Genomic DNA, 13,620 nt, shown 5'->3' with positions numbered 1-13,620 from the left:
TTTGGATCCCTGAGTCATGCTATGCCTCCTCTGGCCCTGCAATGCACAGTGTATCAATGTCATTTGCCTGCAGCGTCCCTTTAAAGTAAAGGTGTTTTATTATTCTGAAAATATTTTTCGGAGCATGTGACCAAATATGCCCTTTCATATGAACAATCCAAACTGTTTTACTACTATGAAACAGTCTATATATGTATACTTCAAGTAATTAATCACATTATATAGCATATAAATATCAAATTATTGTTTTAAAGGGCTGTATTACTATTTTACTTTACTTACTAGTTAAAATAAAAAAAGCCGGTAATCACGCACCGGTAATTCTATTTCCCTGAGCCATGACAGCACAAACTGAGAGAGGGACTCCGCCCCTTTGGACAGGAAAACAGGATAAAAAGAAGAAACCTCCTCCTCGGTGAGTTTCAGAGAACAGAAGAGCCTTCTTAATTAGTAAGCATAACATAAAATAACATATTTGAAGAAAAGACAAAAAAGAAGTGGACCCCCACCACGTGTGGAAATAACAACTGAAAACATAGGGTGGGAATTCCCTGGTGCTGTCATGGCTTGGGGAAACAGAATTACCGGTGAGTAATTAACGGCTTTCCCGGTTGCCATGACAGCACCACCTGAGAGAATATCAGAAAAGAACCAATTAGGATGGGATAACTGAATGCAAGACCTTGCGACCAAAAGAAAGGGAAGTATGAGGTGAAGACCAGGTGAGGTGAAGACCAGGTAGGTAGATCTGATCTATAGAAGCGCCCCTTCTTTCCGCCCAAGAGGCGGCTACAGCTCTGGTTCAGTGAGCTCTAAGATCAAGTGGGGCAGGTAAACCTGACACTGAATATGCCAAACTAATAGCATGTTTAATCCACTTAGACAGGGAATTACTACTAGAACTCTTGCCCTTATTTTTCCCTGCAAATTGAATAAAAAGAACATTACAATTTCTGAAATCCTTAGTTCTTTCTAGATATTTAAGGACACACCTTTTAACATCTAAGGTGCTAAAGAACCTTTCTCTGTCATTAGAAGGATTGGAACAAAATGACAGGAGTACAATTTCTTGTAATACATGGAAAGTGGAGACAACTTTAGGAAGATAGGCAGGATCGGTGAGAAATACTATGCTATCTTCCAAAATCTTTGTATAAGGTTCCCCACTGGTTAAGGCTGAAAGGTCACCTACCCTCCTAGCGGTGGTAACTGCTACTAAAAGTAAAGTTTTAAAGGGGTATTCCGGGCAAAAACATCTTATCCCCTATCCTTTGGAAAGGGGATAAGACATCTGATCGCGGGGGGCCCGCTGCTGGGAGCCCCCTGCGATCTCCCTGCAGCACCCGCATTCTATGCAGGCCTGCGTCTCCAATTTCGGAAACCTCTGGGTTTCCGGGACTGGGGATGTGACATCACGCCACGCCCCCTCCATTCATGTCTAAGGGAGGTTTAAGAAACTGGAGACGCAGCCCCGCATAGAATGCAGGTGCTTCAGGGAGATCGCGGGGGGTCCCAGCAGCGGGGCCCCCCACGATCAGACATCTTATTCCCTATCCTTTGGACAGGGGATAAGATGTTTTTGCCCGGAAAACCCCTTTAAGGACAAAACATTTTTGAGGAATGACATCCAAAGGTTCTGAAAGGAATGCGTTCAATACTAAAGAAAAATCCCACAAGGGAACTTTCGGGACCCTAGAAATAGAAAGCCTTTTAAGTGCCTTAAAAAATCTTATTACCCAGGGGTGATCCACAATTTTGGTGTTATACAAAGCTCCCAAAACAGACACTTGAACCTTTAAAGTGGCAATTTTCAAACCCTTATCCAGACCTGTTTGCGAAAAAAGATTTTTGGAATGTCCGGGACAGATTTTTGCAGAAATAGGTTGGTTAAGAAAATTCTAAATAGTCTTCCAAACTCTGAAACAGATCTTATTAGTTATTGCTTTTGCTGGCCTGTAAAGTAGTTATTACCATATCTGAAATACCTTGGTCCCTGAGTATCATCCTCTCAAATGCCAATCTGTCAGCTGGAGACTTCTCAAATGCGGATTGGACACTGGACCCTGGGTTAGAAGGTCTGGCAATTGCGGAAGAACCCAGGGATCCGACATTGATAGCTTTCTCAGCGCTGAAAACCACGCCTGGCGTGGCTAAAGGGGAGCTAACAGGATTACTTTTACTCCATTCTTATTTTCTTGATTATTCTGGGAAGCAACTGAAGAGGAAGGAATATGTATACTAGTTCCCATTTCCAGGGCTGAGTTAGAGCATCCACTGCCCAATTTTCGCACTTGTCTGTTGCTTTTTGTGGCCAATAAATCTATTTCTGGCAATCCCCAAAGGACTGCATATTTGTTTGGAAATTTCTGGTTTCAATCTCCTCTCACCTTGATGTAATTGTTGGCGACTTAGGTAATCTGCTTTTGTGTTTAAAGCTCCTTTCAAATGCACAGCGTACAAAGAATGGAGACATGGTTCTGCAAAGTAAAAAAAAATTCTCCAATCTGCATAAGCAACTCGCTTTTTGTAGTGCCCCAGCGCTTTATAACCAACACTGTAGTTGTATTGTCTGAAAAAATCTTTATGTTTTCTTGGTACAGCTGGTGTTGCGTTTCCTTTAGAGCATAGTAGACTGCCAGTTCTTTAGTGTTTGAAGAAAGGGAATACTCTTGAGGATCCCAATGACCCTGAAAACTTAATTCTCCAATATGCACCCCCCATCCCCAAGGGTTTGCGTCCGTTGTGAGAATTTTTGGACTTCCTAGGACCCAGTCTAGGCCTTTGCTCAGATTGCTTTCTATTAACCACCAGAGAAGCGAGTCTTTGGTTTTGTGAGCTAGAGGAAACATTTCATCTAGGCTTTCTACTGCACCGTTCCAACAGCTGAGTAGATTTTCTTGTAGAGCCCTTGAGTGGAATTGAGCCCAAGGTGATGCTTGAATAGCTGCAGTTAATAGGCCCAACAACGACATCCCCCTTTCTTATGGAAATGGACTGGCAAGTCAATACTTCCCTCACTTTGTTTTGGATTTTTTTTTTTTCTGGTCTGGAAGAAAAGACTTTTGTTGCTGAGAATCTAGGATTATGCCTAGAAAGAGTTTTCTGGGACCAGGGATTACTTTCCCCAATTTATAATCAAACCTAACTTTTTTAGGATTGCAATAGTGTGATTAGAAATTCTGTGACTAAGTATGGGACGAATAAGCCTACCCCTTCTCGGATGTGTGCTGCCATCTCGGATATTACTTTGGTGAACACTCTGGGGGCTACGGCTATTCCAAACGGCAAGGCCCTGAATTATAGGTGAGTTAGTCCTGTTTCTAATTTTAATGCTATGCATAAATACTTCTGGTAATCTGGATGTTTTGGGAAATGTAGATAGGCATCTTTTAAGTCTATAGAGACCATAAAACAGTCTTTTGTTAACAGGTTCACTGTTTACTTTACTGTCTCCATTTTGAACTTTTTGTAGACGAGATACTGGTTTAGAGGCTTTAGATTTATAATGGTACGGAAAGTATTGTCGTTTTTTTTTACCAAAATGAGGGTAGAGTAAAAACCCAACTCTACTTCTTCCTGAGGTACTGGGACAAGAACCTGCTTTTTAAGCAAGGACATAACTTCTTTTTGAAGTGCTATTAACCTTGTGGGACCCGAGTGACTTGATGTCACTCTTAGGCGAGTCGGAGGGAGACTGAGAAACTCCAGGCAGAGACCCTCTTTTAGGGTGCTTAAGACCCAAGAATTGTTTGAAATTTTTTCCCACTCTGCCACAAACTTTCTCAGTCTGCCCCCGACTCGTCCCAGACTCTCATTGCTGACTAGATTTTTTGGAACTTGTGGAGGCCTGGTTAAAGAGATACCCTTTGGATTTTTTGGGAAAACGCCATCTTGAAGTATCTTCAGATCTACGCCCCTAGATTTTCTGTTGGGGGGAAAATACTGTTTGGATTTATAAGGAAAAAAGGGAAAATTTTTCTTCCTATCCCCTGCTTTTCCAAACAGTAATTTTCCCTCACAAGGAAGATAAAAAAAAGTTTCTTCTTTGAAGTGATGTCACCAAGCCAGGTCTTTAGCTATAGAGTCCTGCGGACAGAATTAGAAAGCGCTGCAGTTCTGGCTGATAACCTAAGAGCATCTGATGATGCGTCTGCCAGAAATGCTGCAGATTTTTTAATAAAAGGCATGGCATTTAATAATTCTTCATGAGGGACTTGATTCTGAATGTCTGAGGATAGCTGATCCACCCAAAGAATCAAAGCAACCCAGGAAGCCGCCACATTAGGCTTAAAGGAGGCAGTGGCGGCTTCCCAGGTTCTACGCAAAAAGGTTTCCGATTTTTTGTACATAGGGTCCTGGAGAACTCCTAAGTCCTCTAAAGGAAGGGCACCTTTCCTGGAGCCTTTGGAAATTTCTACGGCTATTTTAGGCACCTTTTCCCATTCCGTTAACTCAGTATTGTCAAATGCTCTGGAGAGGAAGGCCTTCTTTTCAGGATTTTCACATTTCTTTTTGATTAACCCAGAAATGCATCTATGGATGGGAAAGGATTTATGTTTTCTTGGCTCTAATCCTTCAAACATAATGTCCTGGATTGATTTTTCTTCTATATTCATGGTTAATCGTATATTTTTAATTAAATTACCAGTGTCTTCTGACTGAAAGAAAGGCCTCCCTGAAGTAGTGTCCTCAACTGAAGAGGAATCCTCATCAGATTCTGCCATCTCTACAGCAATTTCTTCCTCCTCTGACCCCGTTGGTTGCACAACTGTGGAAATAGTGGTTTCAGGAGTAGGAGCCGAAGTAGGAGCAGAATTTTAATCTGTTTTTAAGGAATCATGGCTGAGAAAACCATGGCCACACATGATGGACAAGTCGTCTTTTCATAGGCCTGAGGTAACCTTGTTCTACATGTATTACACTCATGTATTACACTACATGTATTAAACAAGACCAAACAAGGTATTATAAAAAAATATCCCCAAAATGAAACGGATACACTAAGGAAACACTGGCTACAGAGAACAGATTCAGCAGGGTCCCGTCTGGGGTCCTCCTTGGAGCTCATGCATGCAGGCTGCAATTGCTGGCTGGCATCCACAACGGAGGATGGTGTCCTATGCGGCTGCGGTCTAAATCAGACCACACTTCCACACTGCAAAACGGTTTTTCCTCCTGTGTAGCTCGTTGCACCCTGTAGACACGTGCAGAGGAACGTGCTCTGTTACTCCGCCGCCCGCCCGGACCTGTGTGAGACACCGGACACCAGCAGGTAACGGGCAGGCGAAGTGGAGCCAGACGTACAACTCCCAGACTAGGGAGACTGATCAGGACCACCCATACTCTGAGACTACAGGGATTTAGTATAGCCTCGGCATGCCCTCGGCATTCATCCTACACCTGGGACAGGGACTCCTGCCCCAGATAGGCTTCCTTAGGCACGGGAAACACACTGAGGCCGAGGAGGAGGTTTCTTCTTTTTATCCTCAGGTTTCCTGTCCCTAGGGGCGGAGTCCCTCTCTCAGGTGTTGCTGTCATGGCGACCGGGAAAAAAAAATATATATATATTTTTTTATCAGGACTGCAATTGTCTATAGAGTTACTGTCTAGAGTTGGTAAAGACTACTCCATAGATCGTCATACAGAAGGCACAGAGCATGGGAGGTGAACTTATTCTCTAAAACTGCAGTGGGAACTGAGCAACTGTAGTTGAAATTATGGGAGCTGGCTAGCAATTACAGGAGGGAAATGTGGCTGACAATAACTGGGAGCCTGTGACTGGCAATCATGTGAGTGAACTGTGATTGGCATGTACAGGGGGAACTGTGGCTTGAAGTGTGTATAGCAAATAGTTCCTTAGTCAAAAGGTAATCAACTCTTATCCATGTGTAATGATAAACAAATAAATATACTATGTTAGACTTATTTATTCACATAAAGAGGGGGCACTTTTTACAAAAAGGGGACATCTATAAGAGCATTTGTGTGTGTACTGTAAATACACAACTGGCATTTTTTTTTTTATTTTGATAACTTTGCTGAACTCTCTATAATAGGGGACTATTTTGCAATTCTTTAATTGAATAGACAGTGAGGTGTTTGGATTATTCTTACGCCAAGTACATAGAAAACTGCATACCTCAGCTGTCTAGTCTAGGATGGTGTGTATGGAGTCTTTAGTAGTACAAAAGAGCTGCCTTCTGTTGTCATTGTTACCCCTTCCTCCAATGATAAGAAGGTGATTCTGCTAACCCACCCTAGCCTTCAAAGCATAGTTAAAAATATAGCTACCTAAAACACGAAGTCTACCTATTGTGAGTGCTTTGGTGGCCAGATTGATAATTATAGTATTTCAACATTTTTGCATATAGTGACATGGAAAGTAAAAAATAAATAAAAATCAGCAAAACTCACAAAAAAGGTTTGTATAACATGTAATGTTCTGATTATACATTTCCTTTAATGCTGTTGTGCAATGTGGACAGCTCCTTAAAGTGGCACCTTTCTGAATCTAATCACAGATGCTTTCCTTTCTGGCAAATTGCCTGCAAATAGATAATTCTAGCAGGGGAAGTACAATGTCAGGGTTGCTTACACTACAGTGTCCTGCAGGAAAAATGCAGAATTACAATATATCTCTGAAGAAGAGGTAAAAGCAAGTGGTACAATAGCTAAATAAGGGGTTGTCTACTGCATTTGATCAGTTGTAAAAGTAAAAAGAGACTGTAGCATAAAATCCAGATTCTTTAAATCTGAAGCGTTGTTACCTCTTATTTAGGCATATTATTAATATTTTTTTTAAATATTTATTTGTTCTTTTATTCATCCATCCTTTCAACCCAGGTTCCAATATCTCTTACCATGCACAGAGTACATTCATTACAAAATACATTATAGTCTTTGTATCTGTGTAAACTTGTGTAAAAAATAATAATACAGAGTGGACAATGACACCTGAAAGAGTTACTCATCTTCACAAACAGTTTTAAGCACTGAGTCTTCTCCTAGGATTTTACACAGTTCATTCAATCTCTGCTGCATTTTAGGTATTCCAGCAAGCTGAGACTCAAGTCTTTGTTTTTCTTCGCTTAATGATAAACGTGTGGCAGTATCCAGTTGTTCAAACCGCCATCCACCTTCTCCATCAAACTGCAACAAGTGAGTGTGGTATTTCCTGTGAAAATATAATTAAAGCATGATTTCATTAATAAATCCAATCATTATTACCTTTCTACAACAAAAATGTCCATTAATGGTAACAAAAAAACTACTATAACTGTATGTTGTGATATCTGATGTACCACACTGAAAAGTTTTGCGAACATCACATCACTTCCTATAATAATCAATCTATGTGTTAGAAATATTTTTATTCTTCCACATATTAGTATCCATTGGGGGTGTATTTACGCATCCTGTGCATATTTGATGTGCAAGATTTGTTTTGTTTTAAAATATCTTTTTACTATTATTGCAACATTGCAAATTACCAATGCAGAAGCATTAGTAAGCCTTAAGGCTGCTTTCACACTATAAAATTCATCCGTTTTAAAGATCCGTTTAATGTTCCGTTATTGAAAACCCTGTAAATCGGCCATTAAACGTCCGTTAGAAAATCCCATACGTCCGTTAGAAAATCCCATTATAGTCTATGGGATTTTTACATTATCCGTTTTAATCCGTTATAGTCCATAATGAATAACGGAGGTTATATTGTGATGGAATATAGTAACGGGAGAAATAGCACATGCACTATTTCTTCCATTCATTCTCCCTTCACAAAATAACGTCCGTTATTACTAACGGACTATAACGGATTAAAACGGATAATGTAAAAATCCCATAGACTATAATGGGATCTTCTAACGGACGTATGGGATTTTGTAACGGAAGTTTAATGGCCGATTTTCAGGGTTTTCATAACAGAACATCAAACGGATCTTTAAAACGGATGCATTTTATAGTGAGAAAGCAGCCTAAGCTTTACACTTTATTTTTTTTTTACCTGTTTTTTGCTTTTAATCTGTTTTTTTTACAGCTCATAATGAGACTCAAAAAAGATGTGTTAGCATAGCTATTCGCTATGTTCACACACTGTTTTTTCATAAGTTTACGGTAGCCATGTAAATTTTGTCAGTTTTTTTTGTAATTTTTTTATGTAAATTGGTTTTAAAAAAATCAGATTTTTTTAAATGTTTTGAAGCCGATTTTACTCATTTAACCCCTTGGGGACCAAGGGTTTTCCCATTTTTGCACTTTCGTTTTTTCCTCCTCACCTTTTAAAAATCATAACCCTTTGAATTTTGCACCTAAAAATCCATATGATGGCTTTTTTTTTGCGCCATCAATTCTACTTTGTAATGACATCAGTCATTTAACCCAAAAATCTACTGCGAAACGGGAAAAAAATCATTGTGCACCAAAATTGAAGAAAAAACGGCCTTTCGTAACTTTTGGAGGCTTCTGTTTCTACGCCGTAAATTTTTTGGAAAAAATGACACCTTATCTTTATCCTGTAGGTCCATACGTTCAAAATGATACCTACTTATAAAGGCTTGATTTTGTCATACATCTGAAAAAAATCATAACTACACGAAAATTAAAATGTTTAAAATTGTCCTTTTCTGACCCCTATAACTTTTATTTTTTTTCCGTGTATGGGGCAGTATGAGGGCTCATTTTTTGCACCATGATCTGAAGTTTTTAGCGGTACCATTTTTGTATTGATCTGACTTTTTGATCGCTTTTTATTCATTTTTTCATGATATAAAATGTGACCAAAAATACGCTATTTTGGACTTTGGAATATTTTTATCATTCAAACATTTCCGCACGTGGCGATACCACATATGTTTATTTTTATTTACACAGTTTTATTTTTTTAAATGGGAAAAGGGGGGCGATTCAAACTTTTATTAGGGAAATGGTTAAATGATCTTTATTAACTTTTTTTTCACACTTTTTTTTTGCAGTGTTATAGCTTCCATAGGGGGCTATAACACTGCACACACTGATCTTTTACATAGCTTTGCATTGATCAGTGTTATCGTTGCTTGACTGCTCCTTCCTGGATCTCAGGTAAGGAGCAGTCATTCGGCGATCGGACGTGCAGGAGGCAGGTAAGGCACCCTCTTGCTGTGTCCTAGCTGATCGGGACTTCGTGATTTCCTCACAATGGTCCTGATCAGCCCGACTGAGATTTTACTCTGTAGCATACAGCTGCTAAAAAGTACTAAAAGGATTAAGATTTTTTAATTGAAGTAATTAACAAATCGGTATAACTTTCTGGCACAGTTCATTAAAAAAAAAAGTTTTCCACCGGAGTACCCCTTTAATGGCCAACTTCTACTGAAGTGAATAGGAGCTGCTCTGCAGTTAGGCTGGGTTCACATCACGTTTTGTCCCATACGGGACTGCATACAGCAGGGGGAGCTGAAAACTTGCGCTCCCATATGCGGTCCCGTATGTAAATCATTTCAATGAGCCGACCAGAGTGAAACGTTGACTCCGGTCGGCTCATTTTTGCCCCGTATGTGGTTATCCACCGGACCTAAAATCATAGTCGACCACGATTTTAGGTGCGGTGGGAAAACCGCATACGGGGCAAAAATGAGCCGACCGGAGTCAGCGTTTCCCTCCGCTCGGCTCATTGAAATGAATTACATACGGAACCGCATTCGGGAGCGCAAGTTTTCAGCTGCCCCTGCCGTATGGGACAAAACTTGATGTGAACCCAGCCTTACACTGTGCCAAAACTACAAACAGTGTATGGAGCCAGAGGATTCCGGGTTATTTCTGGTGCTCCCAACTATTAACTATTGACGGGCTATCCTGTGGATAGGCCATCAATAGTTTAAAAAAAAAAAACACCCAGAGGTGCTCCAATGTGAAGAATCCAGTAGTTCAGGTGATGACAATGCCCTGCTGATAGGAAGCAACTCACCGGATACTGTTGTGCATGTACGAGGCACAACTCTCAATATAGTGAATGAGAAGGTATATCCTCTATTGCTCCACTCCGACCATGGTGGTGGTAGTAGTAGTCTTCATTCAGCAGGGAAAACAAGGGCAAATGAGGATGCAGCTCCCCTTTACTCCACACTGGCAGGCAGACAATATTGGAGAAATCAGGTAAGTATCAAAGATACTGCATGTAAAGGATGACACGGAGCACTGCCAGAACAAAATTTTACAGTAGTAAATACAAATGTAGCGATTTATGTCATGTAACACGTTTCAGGATTGATCTGAACCCTCTTGTCTGAAGAAAGGGTCAGATCGATTCTGAAACATGTTACATGAAATAAATCGCTACATTTGTATTTACTATTGTAAAATTTTATTTTGGCAGCGCTCTGTGTCAACCCTTACATGCAGTATCTTTGATACTTACCCGATTTCATCAACAGTTTTAGGCCTGAAGAATAGTTTTAGGCTGGAGAAAAATATTTAAAACATTTTTTTTATTATTATTATTTTCTTAGGCCCTTAGGAGACTTTACTATGCAATCTCTTGATCACGTAGCATGCCAGTTTTAATGAATTACATAAAAACAACCTACCCTTACAAAATTGCAGAATAGCATTTAGTACAATTGGCCCCACAAAAATATTAGGGGTGCCTTCACCAGACAGATCTGTCATCAAGAAGTCGGAAAGATTAGAGCTGTTACCATTCTTCTGTCTAGTAATGTAATAGTGTATGCACTGCTCCCATTAATAACTAGTAATATTTGCCTTTTAGGACAAAAGAAGAGCTGGGTGAAGACAATGAGAACAGCAATAATTGTCCAAAAGCATGACTGAATTAATATTAAATATAAAATGTAACAGAAAGGGGGTCAAAGACATATATGTGCTGGAAATACTATTTAAAGCTATGTTAACATGTCGGAATGTCTGCCCGGAAAATCTCAGAGTGAACATTCCGCAGACTGCGGGTGCCGGCATAATATGATGACATAGACAGCTATCTATTCCATAGGTTCATTTTTTCTGCAAATACGTAAATTGGAATTTTCATGCCAGAAACATCAGGCACGTAAATTCCGCCATGTGCACAGCGCAGCAGAATAAAGTTAAATTCAACCGGACTCTGCTGCAGCGGAATCTCTGTGCAAAACTCCAAGTGGAATTCCGCACGGAAATTCTGGCATATGAACATTTTATTGTTTCCCTTACGTTTTTTTTCCTCCTCATCTTCAACACTGTAATTATTTCCCTTCCGTTTTACATTACGGTGCCACTGCCGCAGTGAATGGAGCTGGTAAGTGCAAGTCCCTGTCCAGGGGACTACTTTCCAGGTGGCCGGTGGGGAATTTATAACTCAATATCTTCACCATCCCTGAGGGCACAAACGTCCCCCGGGGATGGTGAGGATAATGATTTTAGCATATATATAACGCAGTGACAAGCGTTATATATGCTAAAATATGCTGATTGGTTCCCTTTAAGCCAAAACCAGCAAAGGGTCCAAAATAAAGAACAAGTGAGAAATCTTTCCATTATAAATTTTTTCTGAATCGAGTCCAATCCTGGTTTTGGTTTAAAAAAAACTGACCAAACAGATTTTGTTTGATTTTACTATTTACAAAATAAAAAATTGATTTGCATCACCACAATCTGACCCCTATTACATTTTAATTTTCTTTTTTATTGCATGTCATCTTGGATGTAAGGTGACAAAAAAAATTATTGCATTGAGTATTTTTTTCTTTCTGTTTATGGTGTTCACCATTTGGGATAAATAACATACCTGTCCAGAGGAAAAGTTATTGAGTTGCCCATAGCAACCAATAAGATTGCTTCTTTCATTTTTTACATGCCTTTTCAAAAATGAAAAAAGGTATCTGGTTGCTATGGGCAACTCATCAACTTTTCCTCTGGACAAGTTTTGATAAATCTCCCCCACATGTTCCTTAACACTTTTTTTTTTGCCACTCCAGGGCAACCGTCGAAGCATTCTTCTATTCATTTGTACAGACTACAGTATTATTATCAGATTACAGAGTACTGTCACTTCTATGATCTGCTATTATAAATTTTCTCTGAATTAGGACCACTCCTGGTTTTGGTTAACAGCCACAGGGGACTTCAGAAGGCCCTTGCTGGCTGCCATGAAAACTGACTTGCGACCTATGACTGCGTTGCAGCGCCACCCATTGGAGGCATGGCAGGATTGTTACCTGTTTTTTAACCTCGTAGATGATGCATTCAAACATCAAAGTGGACTCTGTTGCCAGTCACCTTCAGCTGCAGAAAGCAGCTAGCACACACAGGATATAGAAGGGGCTTGGCTCCTGAGTTGGTTTCATACACCTGGACACAGTTAACTTACATGCATGCCAAATGTTGGGGAGGAGATAAAGTGCATCTACTGTTATAAACAAAAAGTTTGCATAAAAAGACTCTGCATTGATTACTTACTTTTAAAGATAAAATCTGCACATGATCTTACAGGATCTTTAACTTCACTTAGAGATGAGAATACACTTTATGACTATAGGTCTATAGTGAGAGAGTTTGCTGCGTCTGTAAATTTGAGTGTATTTCTAAAAACACACAAAGGTAAAAGCAGCCTGAAGGAATAAACAGTGCTGCTGTTAAAGGAGTACTCCGAGATAAAACTTTTTTTCAACTGGACTTATCTCCCACCACTTCCTCGATGCCTTCCGTTGCAAACATCTGGCGATCCTTTTCCTGCTTCTTGTGGTTGCCTCATCACACTGTGGCTCAGCTAATCGCCGGCCACAACGATGTCCCGTCTTGACCAGTGATAGGCTGAGGGTCAGCGTGACATGTTGACCACAAGAAGCAGGAAGAGAAGAGGATCTTTGCGGAGGCCAGGAGTGGAATATTGGAGGCACCAGCATCAGTGCAAAAGGCAGAGAGGAGGAAAACAGTCTGATATGTGGCATAAGAGGTATTTTCTTTAATAAGATATATTACAAAATTGTTTATCTTTGCTTTATAACTAATTTATAGAAAAGTTGTTTATAATGTGAGGCATGGCTTATTGGGGTTGTCCAGCCAAAAAAATAACTTTTTTATGGCGTCAAAAATTGATGCTAAAGCAACTTACTAACATAAAGTTATTAGCCATAGTGCAAAGATCTCTACATATCAGCTTTGCTCATTAGATTTCAAAGTAGCAGAAAACATTTCTCAGTCAGAATAGTTTCAGTCAGAACAGGCTCACTGCTGTCTTACCAGAGAAACGCTACCTGGTGCATTAAAATTTAATGAGCAGTAATATAAGCTCCCCCTCTTCACATTAATGGTCATTTCCTGAGCAGACAGTAGGGGAGGGGGCATGGAAGCTTTGTTTTTAGTGAGTGTGACGTGATATCACAGCTATAAGCTAAACAGCTCAGCTGATAATGGAAGATATGTGCAGTAAAGATAATGACATCATATTAGTAAGTTGCTTTATTTATTTTTGACACCATACACCGGTTGTTTCTTTAGCTGTAAAACTCTTTAACTATGTGTATCAGTTGTGTATATATATATATATATATATATATATATATATATATATGGTTTTTTTTTTTCACTTTTGTATTTACTGGCATTTTACTTATATACATATTTTAAAATGAAGTCTGTTTTTGTAGAAGG

At 39.7% G+C, this 13,620-nt stretch overlaps 1 protein-coding gene and 1 long non-coding RNA gene across 4 annotated transcripts in view; one reads left to right on the top strand and one right to left on the bottom strand.

The window, feature by feature from the left end:
- The first annotated feature begins 610 nt into the window (after positions 1 to 610).
- On the top strand, positions 611 to 13,375 carry LOC130369020 (uncharacterized). Its single transcript, XR_008892644.1, has 3 exons — positions 611 to 738; positions 7,047 to 7,158; positions 10,745 to 13,375. It is a non-coding gene; the product is annotated as an uncharacterized LOC130369020 (long non-coding RNA).
- Positions 733 to 13,620, bottom strand: part of ABCD2 (ATP binding cassette subfamily D member 2) — a 128,605-nt gene continuing 115,717 nt past the window's right edge. For all 3 annotated transcript variants that reach the window (XM_056573655.1, XM_056573653.1, XM_056573654.1), the window contains exon 10: positions 733 to 7,174. In XM_056573655.1, the coding sequence (XP_056429630.1) occupies positions 6,964 to 7,174 (211 nt within the window). In that variant the 3' untranslated portion in view covers positions 733 to 6,963. The remainder of the gene's footprint in view (positions 7,175 to 13,620) is intronic.

Source organism: Hyla sarda, chromosome 4 (assembly GCF_029499605.1).
Source record: "Hyla sarda isolate aHylSar1 chromosome 4, aHylSar1.hap1, whole genome shotgun sequence".
Lineage (NCBI taxonomy): Eukaryota > Metazoa > Chordata > Amphibia > Anura > Hylidae > Hyla > Hyla sarda.
This window is presented reverse-complemented; position numbering and strand designations above follow the sequence as displayed.